At 44.0% G+C, this 19,562-nt stretch overlaps 1 protein-coding gene across 1 annotated transcript in view; it reads right to left on the bottom strand.

Moving 5' to 3' along the window:
- Nucleotides 1-19,562, bottom strand: part of LOC115128132 (receptor-type tyrosine-protein phosphatase delta-like) — a 211,803-nt gene that overhangs the window by 152,906 nt on the left and 39,335 nt on the right. The window contains exons 15-24 of the mRNA XM_065004525.1: nt 19,138-19,443; nt 18,142-18,335; nt 15,402-15,519; nt 12,306-12,902; nt 11,082-11,176; nt 8,758-9,014; nt 4,457-4,550; nt 2,393-2,623; nt 1,926-2,086; nt 1,647-1,658 (exon numbers count right to left, since the gene is read on the bottom strand). Of these exons, the coding sequence (XP_064860597.1) occupies nt 1,647-1,658; nt 1,926-2,086; nt 2,393-2,623; nt 4,457-4,550; nt 8,758-9,014; nt 11,082-11,176; nt 12,306-12,902; nt 15,402-15,519; nt 18,142-18,335; nt 19,138-19,443 (2,065 nt within the window). The remainder of the gene's footprint in view (nt 1-1,646; nt 1,659-1,925; nt 2,087-2,392; nt 2,624-4,456; nt 4,551-8,757; nt 9,015-11,081; nt 11,177-12,305; nt 12,903-15,401; nt 15,520-18,141; nt 18,336-19,137; nt 19,444-19,562) is intronic.

Raw genomic sequence — 19,562 nt, 5'->3', positions numbered from 1 at the left:
GATACCAGTCAGCTATCATTCCACTCCTCGGTCTAGTCTGGTACCAGTCAGCTATCATTCCACTCCTTGGTCTAGTCGGGATACCAGTCAGCTATCATTCCACTCCTTGGTCTAGTCTGGATACCAGTCAGTCAGCTATCATTCCACTTCTTGGTCTAGTCTGGGTACCAGTCAGCTATCATTCCACTCCTTGGTCTCGTCTGGATACCAGTCAGCTATCATTCCACTCCTTGGTCTCATCTGGATACCAGTCAGCTATCATTCCACTCCTTGGTCTAGTCTGGATACCAGTCAGTCAGCTATCATTCCACTCCTTGGTCTAGTCTGGGTACCAGTCAGCTATCATTCCACTCCTTGGTCAAGTCTGGGTACCAGTCAGCTATCATTCCACTCCTTGGTCTAGTCTGGATACCAGTCAGCTATCATTCCACTCCTTGGTCTAGCCTGGATACCAGTCAGCTATCATTCCACTCCTTGGTCTAGCCTGGATACCAGTCAGCTATCATTCCACTCCTTGGTCTAGCCTGGCTACCAGTCAGCTATCATTCCACTCCTTGGTCTAGCCTGGATACCAGTCAGCTATCATTCCAGTCCTTGGTCTAGCCTGGCTACCAGTCAGCTATCATTCCAGTCCTTGGTCTAGCCTGGCTACCAGTCAGCTATCATTCCAGTCCTTGGTCTCATCTGGATACCAGTCAGTTATCATTCCACTCCTTGGTCTAGTCTGGCTACCCATCTGTTTAGCTATAATTCCAGTCCTTTCAATGTAATGATATCTGTAATGACAGACATTAGCATATGAAACGGAGAACAAGGAGTGGAATTTTAGCTAAACATACTGGTACCCAGGCTACGTATTACTAGGTGTAGGGAGGGAAAACTGACTGGTACCCAGGCTACATATTACCAGGTGTAGGGAGTAAACTGACTGTTACCCAGGCTACATATTACCAGGTGTAGGGAGTAAACTGACTGGTACCCAGGCTACATATTACCAGGTGTAGGGAGTAAACTGACTGGTACCCAGGCTACATATTACCAAGTGTATGGAGGGAAAACTGACTGGTACCCATGCTGCATAGTACCAGGTGTAGGGAGTAAACTGACTGGTACCCAGGCTACATATTGCCAGGTGTAGGGAGTAAACTGACTAGTACCCAGGCTACATATTACCAGGTGTATGGAGGGAAAACTGACTGGTACCCAGGCTACATATTACCAGGTGTAGGGAGTAAACTGACTGGTACCCAGGCTACATATTACCAGGTGTAGGGAGTAAAACTGACTGGTACCCAGGCTACATATTACCAGGTGTAGGGAGTAAACTGACTGGTACCCAGCCTACATATTACCAGGTGTAGGGAGTAAACTGACTGGTACCCAGGCTACATATTACCAGGTGTAGGGAGTAAAACTGACTGGTACCCAGGCTACATATTACCAGGTGTAGGGAGTAAACTGACTGGTACCCAGGCTACATATTACCAGGTGCATGGTGGGAAAACGACATACTAAATATTGTGCTTCAGTTTCTTTTCTTCTCACTATGGTTTCAACATAGCATGATTCTAACAGCTGTAACCTAGGTAACATGATGGTAATCAGAATCTCTAACAGGATAGTAATGAGTGTATCCTTCTTCTTACCTGTCTGGTTTACTGGGGCAACGAAGCAGAGTGAGCAGAACAAGAGAAAGAAATATCATGTTATGACAGAGTTGATCAGAAACCTGAAATTGTCTGTACATTATAAGTGCTTTCCTCCTCTCCTCTCCTCTCCTCTCCTCTCCTCTCCTCTCCTCTCCTCTCCTCTCCTCTCCTCTCCTCTCCCATCCTCTCCTCCCATCCTCTCCCTCCCATCCTCTCCTCTCCTCTCCTCTCCTCTCCAATCCTCTCCTCTCCTCTCCTCTCCTCTCCGCTCCTCACCTCTTGAAGAGTAGGATGGCGATGACGATGCAGACAATGAAGATGACAGCCATTACCGGCCCCACCACCCACAGAAGCCCCTCCTCCTCATCTACGATTGGTTGAGGGTCCACGTCATTGGAGGTCACGGGATCAGAATAGGGGCTGGTTGAATACATTGTCTAGAGAGAGAGGGAGAGAGAGAGAGAGAGGTTAGAGAGAGGGCGTGTGTGTGTGTGTTATCTGAGGCATACTCGCGTGATGAGTAACTTAAAAACCTGAAGACTTGTTAGCTAATGACTAGGCTTTAGCTCAGTGGGCTAACAGAGAGACCCAGGTTTGACCCCAGTCCAGCACGAAGAACACATGCTTCTGGTGTGAGTCTGCTAATGTGTGTGTGTATGTGTGTGTGTGTGTGTGTCTGCTAATGTGTGTGTGTGTGTGTGTGTGTATGTGTGTGTATGTGTCCACTCCCAGCCCAAACCCACATTATTAGATAGGTCTAGCAGCGCCAGCACGAAGAACACATATTCCTGTCCGTTTTGCAAGGGGCGGTTCCGGAACTCTCCATAGCTCCTCCCATCACCGAGGGTGAACTCCTGGGGGAGGGTCTTAAAGTGGGCGGAAACATAGGCCCTGGGATCTGATTGGCTGGCCGGGACCTGGCGACGGACACGCAGCGCCTGGCTCACACTGGTCCTGTTGATCTCTTTCAGGAGCTGGAGGAGAGGGGGGAGTAGAGATGGATAGACAGAGGGGAGGAGAGGATAGAGAGAGAGAGGGGAGGAGAGGATAGACGGAGGGGAGGAGAGGATAGAGAGGATAGAGATGGATAGACAGAGAGGAGGAGAGGATAGAGAGAGGGGAGGAGGGGATAGAGATGGATAGAGAGAGAGGAGGAGAGGTAGAATTGAGAGAGATTGATAGAGAGAGGAGAAGAGGGGATATAGATGGATAGAGAGAGGGGGAGGGGATAGAGAGAGGGGAGGAGGGGATAGAGATGGGAAGAGAGAGAGGAGGAGAGGATAGAGAGAGGGGAGGAGGGGATAGAGATGGATAGAGAGAGAGGAGGAGAGGATAGAGATGGATAGAGAGAGGGGAGGAGGGGATAGAGATGGATAGAGAGAGAGGAGGAGAGGATAGAGATGGATAGAGAGAGGGGAGGAGGGGATAGAGAGAGGGGAGGAGGGGATATAGATGGAAAGAGAGAGGGGAGGAGAAGATAGAGAGGGGAGGAGGGGATAGAGATGAAAAGAGAGAGGGGAGGAGAGGATAGAGAGAGGGGAGGAGGGGATAGAGATGGATAGAGAGAGGGGAGGAGAGGTAGAATTGAGAGAGATGGATAGAGAGAGGAGAGGAGGGGATATAGATTGATAGAGAGAGGAGAGGATAGAGAGAGGGGAGGAGGGATAGAGATGGATAGAGAGAGGGGAGGAGAGGATAGAGAGAGGTGAGGAGGGGATAGAGATGGATAGAGAGAGGGGAGGAGAGGTAGAATTGAGAGAGATGGATAGAGAGAGGAGAGGAGGGGATATAGATGGATAGAGAGAGGGGAGGAGGGGATAGAGATGGAAAGAGAGAGGGGAGAAGAGGATAGAGAGAGGGGAGGAGGGGATAGAGATGGACAGAGAGAGGGGAGGAGAGGTAGAATTGAGAGAGATGGATAGAGAGAGGAGAGGATATAGATGGATAGAGATTGATAGAAAGATGAGAGGAGAGGTAGAAGGGTGAGAGATTGATAGAGAGAGGAGAGGAGAGGTAGAAGGGAGAGAGATTGATAGAGAGAGGAGAGGAGAGGTAGAAGGGAGAGAGATTGATAGAGAGAGGAGAGGAGAGGTAGAAGGGTGAGAGATGGATAGAGAGAGGAGAGGAGAGGTAGAAGGGAGAGAGATTGATAGAGAGAGGAGAGGAGAGGTAGAAGGGAGAGAGATTGATAGAGAGAGGAGAGGAGAGGTAGAAGGGAGAGAGATGGAGGAGAGGAAATAGAGGGATAGAAAGAGGTGGTGAGAGGGGGTTAAAGGAGAGGAGGAGAGAGAAGAGAGGATGAGTTATTGTGTTATCATTATCGTAGTGTGTTATCTGGTTATTACCCATCATTATCATCTTCACATTGTGTTATCTGGTTATTACCCATCATTATCATCTCCATATTGTGTTATCTGGTTATTACCCATCATTATCATCTCCATATTGTGTTATCTGGTTATTACCCATCATTATCATCTCCATATTGTGTTATCTGGTTATTACCCATCATTATCATCTCCATATTGTGTTATCTGGTTATTACCCATCATTATCATCTCCATATTGTGTTATCTGGTTATTACCCATCATTATCATCTCCATATTGTGTTATCTGGTTATTACCCATCATTATCATCTCCATATTGTGTTATCTGGTTATTACCCATCATTATCATCTCCATATTGTGTTATCTGGTTATTACCCATCATTATCATCTCCATATTGTGTTATCTGGTTATTACCCATCATTATCATCTCCATATGGTGTTATTGTTATAATCTCCATCATCATGCAGTATCTCACCTCATCTAGGTTCATCTGATCAGGGTTGTCACCAGGCTTCAAGAACTTCCCTCCTCTCTGTTTCTTCAGAGGAACCACCACCACATAGTATCCCCTGGCAACAACAACACAACACTTCAGTTATCATGTACAGCTGGGATCATCAACTAGATTCACCTTAATGATGGTCGACTACAGAACAGAGAATATCAACTAGATTCACCTTAATGATGGTCGACTACAGAGATCATTAACTAGATTCACCTTAATGATGGTCGACTACAGGGATCATCAACTAGATTCACCTTAATGATGGTCGACTACAGAGATCATTAACTAGATTCACCTTAATGATGGTCGACTACAGAGATTATCAACTAGATTCACCTTAATGATGGTCGACTACAGAGATCATTAACTAGATTCACCTTAATGATGGTCTTCAGAGATTATCAACTAGATTCACCATGATGGATTACAGAGATCAACTAGATTCACCTTAATGATGGTCAGCTACAGGGATCATCAACTAGATTCACCTTAATGATGGTCGACTACAGAGATCATTAACTAGATTCACCTTAATGATGGTCGACTACAGAGATTATCAACTAGATTCACCTTAATGATGGTCGACTACAGAGATCATCAACTAGATTCACCTTAATGATGGTCGACTACAGAGATTATCAACTAGATTCACCTTAATGATGGTCGACTACAGAGATTATCAACTAGATTCACCTTAATGATGGTCGACTACAGAGATTATCAACTAGATTCACCTTAATGATGGTCGACTACATAGATCATCAACTAGATTCACCTTAATGATGGTCGACTACAGGGATTATCAACTAGATTCACCTTAATGATGGTCGACTACAGAGATTATCAACTAGATTCACCTTAATGATGGTCGACTACAGAGATTATCAACTAGATTCACCTTAATGATGGTCGACTACAGAGATCATTAACTAGATTCACCTTAATGATGGTCGACTACAGAGATTATCAACTAGATTCACCTTAATGATGGTCGACTACAGAGATCATTAACTAGATTCACCTTAATGATGGTCGACTACAGGGATCATCAACTAGATTCACCTTAATGATGGTCGACTACAGAGATCATTAACTAGATTCACCTTAATGATGGTCGACTACAGAGATTATCAACTAGATTCACCTTAATGATGGTCGACTACAGAGATCATCAACTAGATTCACCTTAATGATGGTCGACTACAGAGATTATCAACTAGATTCACCTTAATGATGGTCGACTACAGAGATTATCAACTAGATTCACCTTAATGATGGTCGACTACAGAGATTATCAACTAGATTCACCTTAATGATGGTCGACTACATAGATCATCAACTAGATTCACCTTAATGATGGTCGACTACAGGGATTATCAACTAGATTCACCTTAATGATGGTCGACTACAGAGATTATCAACTAGATTCACCTTAATGATGGTCGACTACAGAGATCATCAACTAGATTCACCTTAATGATGGTCGACTACAGAGATTATCAACTAGATTCACCTTAATGATGGTCGACTACAGAGATTATCAACTAGATTCACCTTAATGATGGTCGACTACAGAGATTATCAACTAGATTCACCTTAATGATGGTCGACTACATAGATCATCAACTAGATTCACCTTAATGATGGTCGACTACAGGGATTATCAACTAGATTCACCTTAATGATGGTCGACTACAGAGATTATCAACTAGATTCACCTTAATGATGGTCGACTACAGAGATTATCAACTAGATTCACCTTAATGATGGTCGACTACAGGGATTATCAACTAGATTCACCTTAATGATGGTCGACTACAGAGATTATCAACTAGATTCACCTTAATGATGGTCGACTACAGAGATTATCAACTAGATTCACCTTAATGATGGTCGACTACAGAACAGAGACCATCAACTAGATTCACCTTAATGATGGTCGACTACAGAACAGAGACCATCAACTAGATTCACCTTAATGATGGTCGACTACAGAGATTATCAACTAGATTCACCTTAATGATGGTCGACTACAGAGATCATCAACTAGATTCACCTTAATGATGGTCGACTACAGAGATTATCAACTAGATTCACCTTAATGATGGTCGACTACAGAGATCATCAACTAGATTCACCTTAATGATGGTCGACTACAGAGAATATCAACTAGATTCACCTTAATGATGGTCGACTACAGAGATTATCAACTAGATTCACCTTAATGATGGTCGACTACAGGGATTATCAACTAGATTCACCTTAATGATGGTCGACTACAGGGATTATCAACTAGATTCACCTTAATGATGGTCGACTACAGAGATCATCAACTAGATTCACCTTAATGATGGTCGACTACAGGGATTATCAACTAGATTCACCTTAATGATGGTCGACTACAGGGATTATCAACTAGATTCACCTTAATGATGGTCGACTACAGGGATTATCAACTAGATTCACCTTAATGATGGTCGACTACAGGGATCATCAACTAGATTCACCTTAATGATGGTCGACTACAGGGATTATCAACTAGATTCACCTTAATGATGGTCGACTACAGGGATTATCAACTAGATTCACCTTAATGATGGTCGACTACAGGGATCATCAACTAGATTCACCTTAATGATGGTCGACTACAGAGATTATCAACTAGATTCACCTTAATGATGGTCGACTACAGAACAGAGACCATCAACTAGATTCACCTTAATGATGGTCGACTACAGAGATTATCAACTAGATTCACCTTAATGATGGTCGACTACAGAACAGAGACCATCAACTAGATTCACCTTAATGATGGTCGACTACAGGGATCATCAACTAGATTCACCTTAATGATGGTCGACTACAGAGATTATCAACTAGATTCACCTTAATGATGGTCGACTACAGAGATCATCAACTAGATTCACCTTAATGATGGTCGACTACAGGGATTATCAACTAGATTCACCTTAATGATGGTCGACTACAGGGATCATCAACTAGATTCACCTTAATGATGGTCGACTACAGAGATTATCAACTAGATTCACCTTAATGATGGTCGACTACAGAGATTATCAACTAGATTCACCTTAATGATGGTCGACTACAGAGATCATCAACTAGATTCACCTTAATGATGGTCGACTACAGGGATTATCAACTAGATTCACCTTAATGATGGTCGACTACAGAGATTATCAACTAGATTCACCTTAATGATGGTCGACTACAGAGATTATCAACTAGATTCACCTTAATGATGGTCGACTACAGAGATTATCAACTAGATTCACCTTAATGATGGTCGACTACAGAGATTATCAACTAGATTCAGCATCAGGCTAATTTTTTATTGAGTGGATGGTCAGGGAGCCGGAACATAATTACAAATCATTTATAGACTGCAAATTGACCGCAAGGAGCCCATTTGGTGTTGGAGGGCCAGTAGGAGGCGCACTTTCCTCTGGTATAAAAAATAAAGAAATATCCTAATGCCCCATGGCAGTGATTGGGGACATTGCCCTGTGTAGGATGCTGTCTTTCGGATGGGACGTTAAACAGGTATTCTGACTCTCTGTGGTCACTAAAGATCCCATGGTACTTATCGTAAGAGTAGGGTTGTTAACCCCCGATGTCCTGGCTAAAGTCCCAATCTGGCCCTCAAACCATCACGGTCAACCTAATCATCCCCAGCTTCCGATTGGCTCATTCATCCCCACCTCCTCTCCCCTGTAACTACTCCCCAGGTTGTTAACCCCCGGTGTCCTGGCTAAAGTCCCAATCTGGCCCTCATACCATCACGGTCAGCCTAATCATCCCCACCTTCCGATTGGCTCATGCATCCCCCCTCCTCTCCCCTGTAACTACTCCCCAGGTTCTTTACTGGAAATGAGAACGTTGTCTCAGTCAACTGACCTGGTAAAATAAGGGTTCAACAAATAAAAACAACAATATACAGAATCTCTCTATTATACTTTGGAACACATTTCCTACATTAAAATCACTTGGCGCTGATATGCTGCTGTTTTTACAGCCTTTATGTTCAACAATAACTTTTTTTATTGGTATAATTGGTCCTAAATTTTTTAGGGACCAAATAAATAAAATCACAAGCAGGCCACCCTGATGTACCCTCCCTCCCTCCCTCCCTCACCCCCCCCTCCCTCCCTCCCCTCCCCCTCTCCCTCCCCCTCCCTCCCTCCCCTCCCTCCCTCCCCCTCCCTCCCTCCCCCTCCCTCCCTCCCCCTCTCCCTCCCTCCCTCCCTCACCTGACGGTAGTGGTGGTCTGTACGGGCGGTAGTTGAACTGTCACCATCCCGTCTGCGTTGGTCTTCCCCACCAGCGTGGGTTTGGAGCGCAGCACGTCCGGGGCGGTCGTCACGGTTACGCGGTGCTGTAGACCTCCGGCACTGTTGCCACGGTTAGTCAACAGGAAGGAGTACTGTGTTTCCGGCTGCAGACCTGTTATCAGCTTCTGGTTCTGTTTACCATCCACCTCAACACTCTGACCCTTACCATACAGGATCTATAGAAAGACAGAGATAATCAACACCCTGACCCTTACCATACAGGATCTATAGAAAGACAGAGATAATCAACAACCTGACCCTTACCATACAGGATCTATAGAGAGAGAGAGATAATCAACAACCTGACCCTTACCATACAGGATCTATAGAAAGACAGAGATAATCAACACTCTGAACCTTACCATACAGGATCTATAGAGAGAGAGAGAGATAATCAACACTCTGACCCTTACCATACAGGATCTATAGAGAGAGAGAGATAATCAACACCCTGACCCTTACCATACAGGATCTATAGAGAGAGAGATAATCAACACTCTGACCCTTTCCATACACGATCTATAGAGAGAGAGAGATAATCAACACCCTGACCCTTACCATACAGGATCTATAGAGAGAGAGAGATAATCAACACCCTGACCCTTACCATACAGGATCTATAGAGAGAGAGATAATCAACACTCTGACCCTTACCATACAGGATCTATAGAGAGAGAGAGAGATAATCAACACTCTGACCCTTACCATACAGGATCTATAGAGAGAGAGATAATCAACACTCTGACCCTTTCCATACACGATCTATAGAGAGAGAGAGATAATCAACACCCTGACCCTTACCATACAGGATCTATAGAGAGAGAGATAATCAACACCCTGACCCTTACCATACAGGATCTATAGAAAGACAGAGATAATCAACACTCTGACCCTTACCATACAGGATCTATAGAGAGAGAGAGAGAGATAATCAACACTCTGACCCTTACCATACAGGATCTATATATATATATATAGAGAGAGATAATCAACACCCTGACCCTTACCATAAAGGATCTATAGAAAGACAGAGATAATCAACACTCTGAACCTTACCATACAGGATCTATAGAGAGAGAGAGAGAGAGATAATCAACACCCTGACCCTTACCATACAGGATCTATAGAGAGAGAGAGATAATCAACACCCTGACTCTTACCATACAGGATCTATAGAAAGACAGAGATAATCAACTCTCTGACCCTTACCATACAGGATCTATAGAGAGAGAGAGAGATAATCAACACTCTGACCCTTACCATACAGGATCTATAGAGAGAGAGAGATAATCAACACTCTGACCCTTACCATACAGGATCTATAGAGAGAGAGAGATAATCAACACTCTGACCCTTACCATACAGGATCTATAGAGAGAGATAATCAACACTCTGACCCTTACCATACAGGATCTATAGAGAGAGAGAGAGATAATCAACACTCTGACCCTTACCATACAGGATCTATAGAGAGAGATAATCAACACTCTGACCCTTACCATACAGGATCTATAGAGAGAGAGAGATAATCAACACTCTGACCCTTACCATACAGGATCTATAGAGAGAGAGAGATAATCAAGACTCTGACCCTTACCATACAGGATCTATAGAGAGAGAGAGAGATAATCAACACTCTGACCCTTACCATACAGGATCTATAGAGAGAGAGAGAGATAATCAACACTCTGACCCTTACCATACAGGATCTATAGAGAGAGATAATCAACACTCTGACCCTTACCATACAGGATCTATAGAGAGAGAGAGATAATCAACACTCTGACCCTTACCATACAGGATCTATAGAGAGAGAGAGATAATCAACACTCTGACCCTTACCATACAGGATCTATAGAGAGAGAGAGATAATCAACACTCTGACCCTTACCATACAGGATCTATAGAGAGAGAGAGAGATAATCAACACTCTGACCCTTACCATACAGGATCTATAGAGAGAGATAATCAACACTCTGACCCTTACCATACAGGATCTATAGAGAGAGAGAGAGAGATAATCAACACTCTGACCCTTACCATACAGGATCTATAGAGAGAGAGAGATAATCAACACTCTGACCCTTACCATACAGGATCTATAGAGAGAGATAATCAACACTCTGACCCTTACCATACAGGATCTATAGAGAGAGATAATCAACACTCTGACCCTTACCATACAGGATCTCTAGAGAGAGAGCGATAATCAACACACACCATCTAAAGTCCCTGTAACTCACCGTAAAAGGCTGGGAGGGTGTTTTGTCTCGTATCTCCCAGGTCAGCAGGACTGAGTTCTTCATGGCAGCCTTCACTCTGAAGTTAGTAGCAAACACTGTGGAGAGGAACATCGAAAACAACAGTATGACTCCCGCAGACTGTTCTTAGATCATAGAAATACAACCCATAGAACTGGGGCCTATCCCCATTCAAGTCACTGATGGACTTTTTAATATGGATTCTATTTCTACGCTTTCAATCTCCTTATAGGATCCAGATCCGGGTTCCAATACTATTTTCACATGTTTTTTTTATCTGGGCTTGATTGAGCTTGTCTGGAGCCATGGAACCTGCAGTCTGAAGGAGTGCCAACCTCGGCCCACCAGGCACTCCAGGCAGGCCAGAGCAAACGCTGAAAGTATATATTTGAAAGATTTCTAATAATATCTGAACCCAGGTCTGAGAGAAACAGGTAATATCTTACCTGTGTTTTCCAGTTTCTAGTTTCTGGTTTCTGGTTTCCAGTTTCTGGTTTCCAGTTTCTAGTTTCTGGTTTCTAGTTTCTGGTTTCTGGTTTCTGGTTTTTAGTTTCCAGTTTATGGTTTCTGGTTTCTAGTTTCCAGTTTCCAGTTTCTGGTTTCTGGTTTCTAGTTTCTGGTTTCTGTACAGAAATACAGTCTGGAAGTGATGTCAGCTTGACTGGATAATGAGATGTGACTAGAATTCCTTACCTTGTCAGCTGAAGGAGACTGAACACATATTAAGACTACAGACCAGACAGACAAGACTGACAAGACTACAGACCAGACAGACCAGACTGACAAGAACAAAACAGACTTACGACGACGCTGTGCCGTGTTCGGTAGGGTGTGTGGGGGAGTATTTCCACTGAGTTTGACGTGAGGTAATGTACAGTGTGTTCGGTAGGGTGTGTGGGGGAGTATTTCCACTGAGTTTGACGTGAGGTAATGTACAGTGTGTTCGGTAGGGTGTGTGGGGGAGTATTTCCACTGAGTTTGACGTGAGGTAATGGACAGTGAGGAGGAAAGAGTGTGTTTAGGATGGGGGGGGGGACAGAAATGGAAGATGGTTGTTGGGTAGTTGCTCAAAGGTGGTAGTGAGTGAGTGAGTGTGTGTGTGTGTGTGTGTGTGTGTGTGTGTGTGCGTGCGTGCGTGCGTGTGTGAGTGTGAGTGTGAGTGTGAGTGTGTGTGTGTGTGTGTGAGTGTGTGTGTGTGTGTCCTACCTTCCACATCCATCGGCTGCGTCCTAAACTGGACGCCGGGACTATACGGCCCCGCCCCTACCGCCGTAAACGCACGCACTCTGACATCATACACCGTGTCAGCGCTCAGCCCTTCCAACGCCACGCTGGATTCCGGTACCGTCACCACCACCTCCCCGGTAGCGTTCCCACCTCTACCGTTAACATCCCGGTACTGCACCGAGTACTTCACAATCTCCCCGTTCTGTTCGATCAGCGGGACAGACTTCCAAGCGAGACGTAGGGAAGACGCCGAGGCGCCTTCAGACAGGATGTTTTCTGGGTGTCCTCCGGGAACGTCTTCCGGAGTGGTCACCTCGATCGCTGCCTCCTCTCCGTATCCCACCTTATTCCGGGCGGAGAGTCGGAACACGTACGACGCCCCCTTGTGGATATCCTGAGCAGTGTAGGACTTTTCCTTGGTGGGGAATTCTACCACGGTGAGCGGGAGGACATCCAGGCGTCCGAAGGTTAGACGGTACCCCAGGAGAGGGGTAGCGGGGCTGGGTGGAGGCAGCCACTGGAGCAAGGCCGTGCCCACGGGGGTGGGACTTACTGAGAGACTGGGGGGTTCTGGGACTAGGGGGAGGAGGGGAGAGAGAGAGAGAGAGGGGTGAAGGTAGGAGCAGGAGCAGGATGAAGAGAGGGATGAGACGAGAGAGACGGGAAGAGGAGAGAAGAGGATGTTACTATTAATGAGAATTCACGGCTCACGAACACCTGCTCACAATCTCTGCACAAATGTAGCCTGTCATTACAGCCACAAATGGTGATGCACCTGGATGTCGAGCTGAAAGTCATTCATATTACCAGTCTATATCAACTAGTGATATCATGTTACCAGTCTATATCAACTAGTGATATCATGTTAACACTCTATATCAACTAGGGATATCATGTTAACAGTCTATATCAACTAGTGATATCATGTTAACAGTCTATATCAACTAGGGATATCATGTTAACAGTTTATATCAACTAGTGATAGCATGTTAACAGTCTATATCAACTAGGGATATCATGTTAACAGTCTATATCAACTAGTGATATCATGTTAACAGTCTATATCAACTAGTGATATCATGTTAACAGTTTATATCAACTAGTGATAGCATGTTAACAGTCTATATCAACTAGTGATATCATGTTAACAGTCTATATCAACTAGTGATATCATGTTAACAGTCTATATCAACTAGGGATATCATGTTAACAGTCTATATCAACTAGTGATATCATGTTAACAGTCTATATCAACTAGGGATATCATGTTAACAGTCTATATCAACTAGTGATATCATGTTAACAGTCTATATCAACTAGTGATATCATGTTACCAGTCTATATCAACTAGTGATATCATGTTACCAGTCTATATCAACTAGTGATATCATATTAACAGTCTATATCAACTAGTGATATCATATTAACAGTCTATATCAACTAGTGATATCATATTAACAGTCTATATCAACTAGTGATATCATGTTACCAGTCTATATCAACTAGTGATATCATATTAACAGTCTATATCAACTAGGGATATCATGTTAACAGTCTATATCAACTAGGGATATCAAGTCCAGAGCAAGCAGGACCATAGGGCCGACCTGTCTACAGCAGGACCATAGGGCCGACCTGTCTACAGCAGGACCATAGGGCCGACCTGTCTACAGCAGGACCATAGGGCCGACCTGTCTACAGCAGGACCATAGGGCCGACCTGTCTACAGCAGGACCATAGGGCCGACCCGACTACAGCAGGACCATAGGGCCGACCCGACTACAGCAGGACCATAGGGCCGACCCGTCTACAGCAGGACCATAGGGCCGACCCGTCTACAGCAGGACCATAGGGCCGACCCGTCTACAGCAGGACCATAGGGCCGACCCGTCTACAGCAGGACCATAGGGCCGACCCGTCTACAGCAGGACCATAGGGCCGACCCGTCTACAGCAGGACCATAGGGCCGACCCGACTACAGCAGGACCATAGGGCCGACCCGACTACAGCAGGACCATAGACCATAGGGCCGACCCGACTACAGCAGGACCATAGGGCCGACCTGTCTACAGCAGGACCATAGGGCCGACCTGTCTACAGCAGGACCATAGGGCCGACCTGTCTACAGCAGGACCATAGGGCCGACCTGTCTACAGCAGGACCATAGGGCCGACCTGTTTATGGTGAAGCATGGTGGTGGCAGCAGCATCATGCTGTGGGGATGTTTCTCAGCAGCAGGGACTGGGAGACTAGTCAGGATCAAGGCAAAGATGAACGAAGCAAAGTACAGAGAGATCCTTGATGAAAACCTGCTCCAGAGCTCAGGACCTCAGACTGGGGCAAAGGTTCACCTTCCAATAGGTCAATGACCCTAAGCACACAGCCAAGACAACGGAGGAGTGGCTACGGGACAAGTGTCTGAATGTCCTTTTGTAGCCCCGCCAGAGAACGGACTTGAACCCGATCGAACATCTCTGGAGACCTGAAAAATAGCTGTGCAGCGACGCTCCCCATCCAACCTGACAGAGCTTGAGAGGATCTGCAGAGAACAAGGGGAGAAACTCCCCAAATACATATGTGCCAAGCTTGTAGCGTCATGCCCAATAAGACTTGAGGCTTATATAAAAATATAATATATAATTTATGTTAAAAAATGTCTAAAACCTGTTTTTTGTTTTTATCATTATGGGGTATTGTGATGTCATTATGGGGTAATGTGATGTCATTATGGGGTATTGTGATGTCATTATGGGGTATTGTGATGTCATTATGCGGTATTGTGTGTAGATTGATGAGGAAATAGAACAATTTACTCCATTTTAGAATAAGACTGTAACAAAATGTGTAAAGGGGTCTGAGTACGTTCCGAAGGCTCTGTATGTTGCCTATTTAAATACGTATGGTCGTCTTTTTCAACTTCAGTTTCACGCTCGCGACCCCCATTTAGAGGAATCACTGCTCTAAAGAAGGCTGCGAAGCCTTAGTACATATGTCTCAGTGTCTAGTAGCAGGCTGGGTAGCTGTGTCTGTACTGCCTGTTATATTATGTTGGGATGATACATGATAAGTACGTACGTGGGAGGGTAGTGCAGAGAGTTTGGGGTTTGCTCCGTGCCCCGTCTCCCTTGGCGGTGTACGCCCCCACAGACACAGAGTAGGCAGTATCAGCCTGGAGTTCCCCTAGAACCAACTCCTACAGAACACATAGAACGTAGAACTCATCAGTATTACAGAACCACCTCCTATAGATTATAGAACTCATCAGTATTACAGAACCACCTCCTATAGATTATAGAACTCATCATACTCCATTCCATAGTTCCAATCTACTCCATTACATAGTTCCATTCTACTCCATTCCATAGTTCCATTCTACTTCATTACATAGTTCCATTTGACTTCATTACATAGTTCCATTCTACTCCATTCCATAGTTCCATTCTACTTCATTACATAGTTCCATTCTACTTCATTCCATAGTTCCATTCTACTCCATTCCATAGTTCCATTCTACTTCATTACATAGTTCCATTCTACTTCATTACATAGTTCCAATCTACTTCATTACATAGTTCCATTCTACTTCATTACATAGTTCCATTCTACTTCATTACATAGTTCCATTCTACTCCATTCCATAGTTCCATTCTACTCCATTCCATAGTTCCACTACTCCATGCCATAGTTCCATTCTACTTCATTACATAGTTCCATTCTACTCCATTCCATAGTTCCATTCTACCCCATTCCATAGTTCCATTCTAGGCTGTGTCCCATTCCATAGTTCTATTCTATTCCATTCCATAGTTCCATTCTACTCCATTCCATAGTTCCATTCGAGACTGTATCCCATTCCACAGTTCCATTCTAGGCTGTATCCCATTCCATAGTTCCATTCTACTCCATTCCATAGTTCCATTCTACTCCATTCCATAGTTCCATCCTAGGCTGTATCCCATTCCATAGTTCCATTCTAGACTGTATCCCATTCCATAGTTCCATTCTAGGCTGTGTCCCATTTTACTCCATTCCATAGTTCCATTCTACTCAATTACATAGTTCCATTCTACTCCATTCAATAGTTCCACTCTACTCCATTCCATAGTTCCATTCTACTCCATTACATAGTTCCATTCTACTCCATTCAATAGTTCCACTCTACTCCATTCCATAGTTCCATTCTACTCCATTCCATAGTTCCATTCTACTCCATTCCATAGTTCCATTCTACTCCATTCCATAGTTCCAATCTACTCCATTCCATAGTTCCATTCTACTCCATTCCATAGTTCCATTCTACTCAATTACATAGTTCCATTCTACTCCATTCAATACTTCCATTCTACTCCATTCCATAGTTCCAATCTACTCCATTCCATAGTTCCATTCTACTCCATTCCATAGTTCCATTCTACTCCATTCCATAGTTCCATTCTACTCCATTCCTTAGTTCCAATCTACTCCATTCCATAGTTCCATTCTACTCCATTCCATAGTTCCAATCTACTCCATTCCATAGTTCCATTCTACTCCATTCCATAGTTCCAATCTACTCCATTCCATAGTTCCATTCTACTCCATTCCATAGTTCCATTCTACTCCATTCCATAGTTCCATTCTACTCCATTCCTTAGTTCCAATCTACTCCATTCCATAGTTCCATTCTACTCCATTCCATAGTTCCAATCTACTCCATTCCATAGTTCCAATCTACTCCATTCCATAGTTCCAATCTACTCCATTCCATAGTTCCATTCTACTCCATTCCATAGTCCCATTCTAGGCTGTGTCCCATTCCATTATTTTGTCTACTAGCCCATGGGACCTAAACACAGGTCAAGACAACAGCATACATGAATCCTTTTTTTAGATACCAGATCACAGATATACTTACATATTCTGCTGATTCATTGTATTCCCACTAAACGACAGAACGAAGCAGGGAGCAAAGAGGAGGGAGAAAAAAAAAAGTTTATTTACATTAGTCTCATATTTTATAATATATTGTAAAGTACATAATGTATATTATTCTTAAAAAAATATGTTTCATTCTGAGCAATCAGTCTTTCTCCAGTAGGGTTTTCAGATACATCTAAATGTTCCATTCTATTTCAACATTTCATTCTATTTCAACATTCCATTCTAATCCAACATTCCATTATATCTCAACATTCCATTCTAATCCAACATTCCATTATATCTCAACATTCCATTCTAATCCAACATTCCATTATATCTCAACATTCCATTCTAATCCAACATTCCATTCTATCTCAACATTCCATTCTAATCCAACATTCCATTCTAATCCAACATTCCATTCTATTTCAACATTCCATTTTAATCCAACATTCCATTATATTCCAACATTCCATTCTATTCCAACATTCCATTCTATTTCAACATTCCATTCTTATCCAACATTCCATTCTATTTCAACATTCCATTCTATTTTAACATTCCATTCTAATCCAACATTCCATTCTATCTCAACATTCCATTCTAATCCAACATTCCATTCTAATCCAACATTCCATTCTAACATTCCATTCTAATCCAACATTCCATTATATTCCAACATTCCATTCTATATCAACATTCCATTCTATCTCAACATTCCATTCTAATCCAACATTCCATTCTATTTCAACATTCCATTCTATTTCAACATTCCATTCTATTTCAACATTCCATTCTATTTCAACATTCCATTCTAATCCAACATTCCATTCTATATCAACGTTCCATTCCATATCAACATTCCATTCTATATCAATATTCTATTCAACCTGTCTGAGTTGTCTTCCATTGTTACCTGTGAGTCGTCTAGGAGTATATCCTTGATGAGGTTGGGTCCAGCGGGTTCTCCATAGTTCATCTTCATGTAGTGGACCTGGTAACCTCTGACCTGACCATGTTGTCGCTCCACGGCCGGTGCCCGCCACACCACCCTGACTGCTGACGAGTTCACCGCCTCCGACGCCACGTCGCGCGGAGGACCACTGGGAACTGGAAATGCATTGTGGGATAGGTCGAGGTCAAGGGTCAGGGTTCAAAAGTTGTGGTGGCTCTTAGATGGTTTAGATACTCCGGGGGGAGGTGAGCGTTTGGAGGTAGGATAGGTTGGTGGGTCGAAAGCTTTTTGGGGTTCTGTTCAAAATGTCGATAAATATATAAGAGATGAAAGCACCAAAAAGCACCTAAAGACGGCCTGAAAAACTGGCCTGATATTCAGAGAGCGAGAGTGAATGAAAAATAGAGAGGGGAGATCAGACGATACAAGGAATCCTAAGTGGCTGTGGTTCCCAGAACATTATATAACCTCAGTTATACAGAGGAAGGTACAATACAAACACATACATGGAATCCCCCCTCCTTTTTACAAAGATGGTTTAAGCCATAGGGTTCAGCAGCAGTTCACAGGGGCATGGTTAATGGAGCGTACTATTATTCCCCTCATGTAGGGGTATTTAGTGACACACCCGCAGGGCTGTCTATTATTGTTCAAAAGGGCATTGTCAGTGGGATACACTGCATCAACCCCCCTCTGGTACAGGGAGAGAAGAGAGAAGAAAAGAGGCAGGATTGTAGAATGAAATGACTGTGTAGAGGTATAGCCAGGGGAGGTTTCTTTCTTAGAATGAAGGTCAAGGAGAAAACACAGCTAGGGTTGCTGGGAATAGGATGCCGTTTGGGATGCACCCTACCGGCTAGAGGTTCTCAGGTGGTGGCATTGTTAGTGGGGCGAACCATTTTCACCAAGGATAGGGGTGTTTAGTACCAACAGGCAGGGGAAAGGTTTGGGACATACCATCTTCTTCGGTGCGTACTAGTAGTTGTAGACTCTCTGGTCCTTCTCCGGCTTCCGTCAGGGCTCTGACCGTGATTCCATACTCGGTCCATTTCTCCAGGTTTTCCAGAAGGTACGGAGAGCTTTCCGGTGGAATTCGGCTGACTTGCTGGGAAGTCCTGTTGTCCCGTTCCGTGACAGAATACTGGATGGAATATCCCGTTATGATTCCGTTCTGGAATTCCGCCAGGGGCGGAGCCCAACTTACCAGGATGCTGGTGGAGTTGGGGCTGGAGCATGTGACTTCCTGGGGTGGGGCCGAGGGTTCTGATTGGCCAGGTTTGAGGAAGTACGGGTTGTTTGGTGGATGTGATTGGTTGGTGAGGAAGTGAGGTGTTTAGTGGAAGATGGTGACAGAAAAGAAAAAAAGGGGACAAAAAAAAAAC

The sequence above is a fragment of the Oncorhynchus nerka genome, linkage group LG18 (assembly GCF_034236695.1).
Source record: "Oncorhynchus nerka isolate Pitt River linkage group LG18, Oner_Uvic_2.0, whole genome shotgun sequence".
NCBI classification, from domain to species: domain Eukaryota; kingdom Metazoa; phylum Chordata; class Actinopteri; order Salmoniformes; family Salmonidae; genus Oncorhynchus; species Oncorhynchus nerka.
The sequence above is the reverse complement of the archived record's forward strand: the minus strand, read 5'-3'. Positions and strand labels throughout refer to the sequence as shown.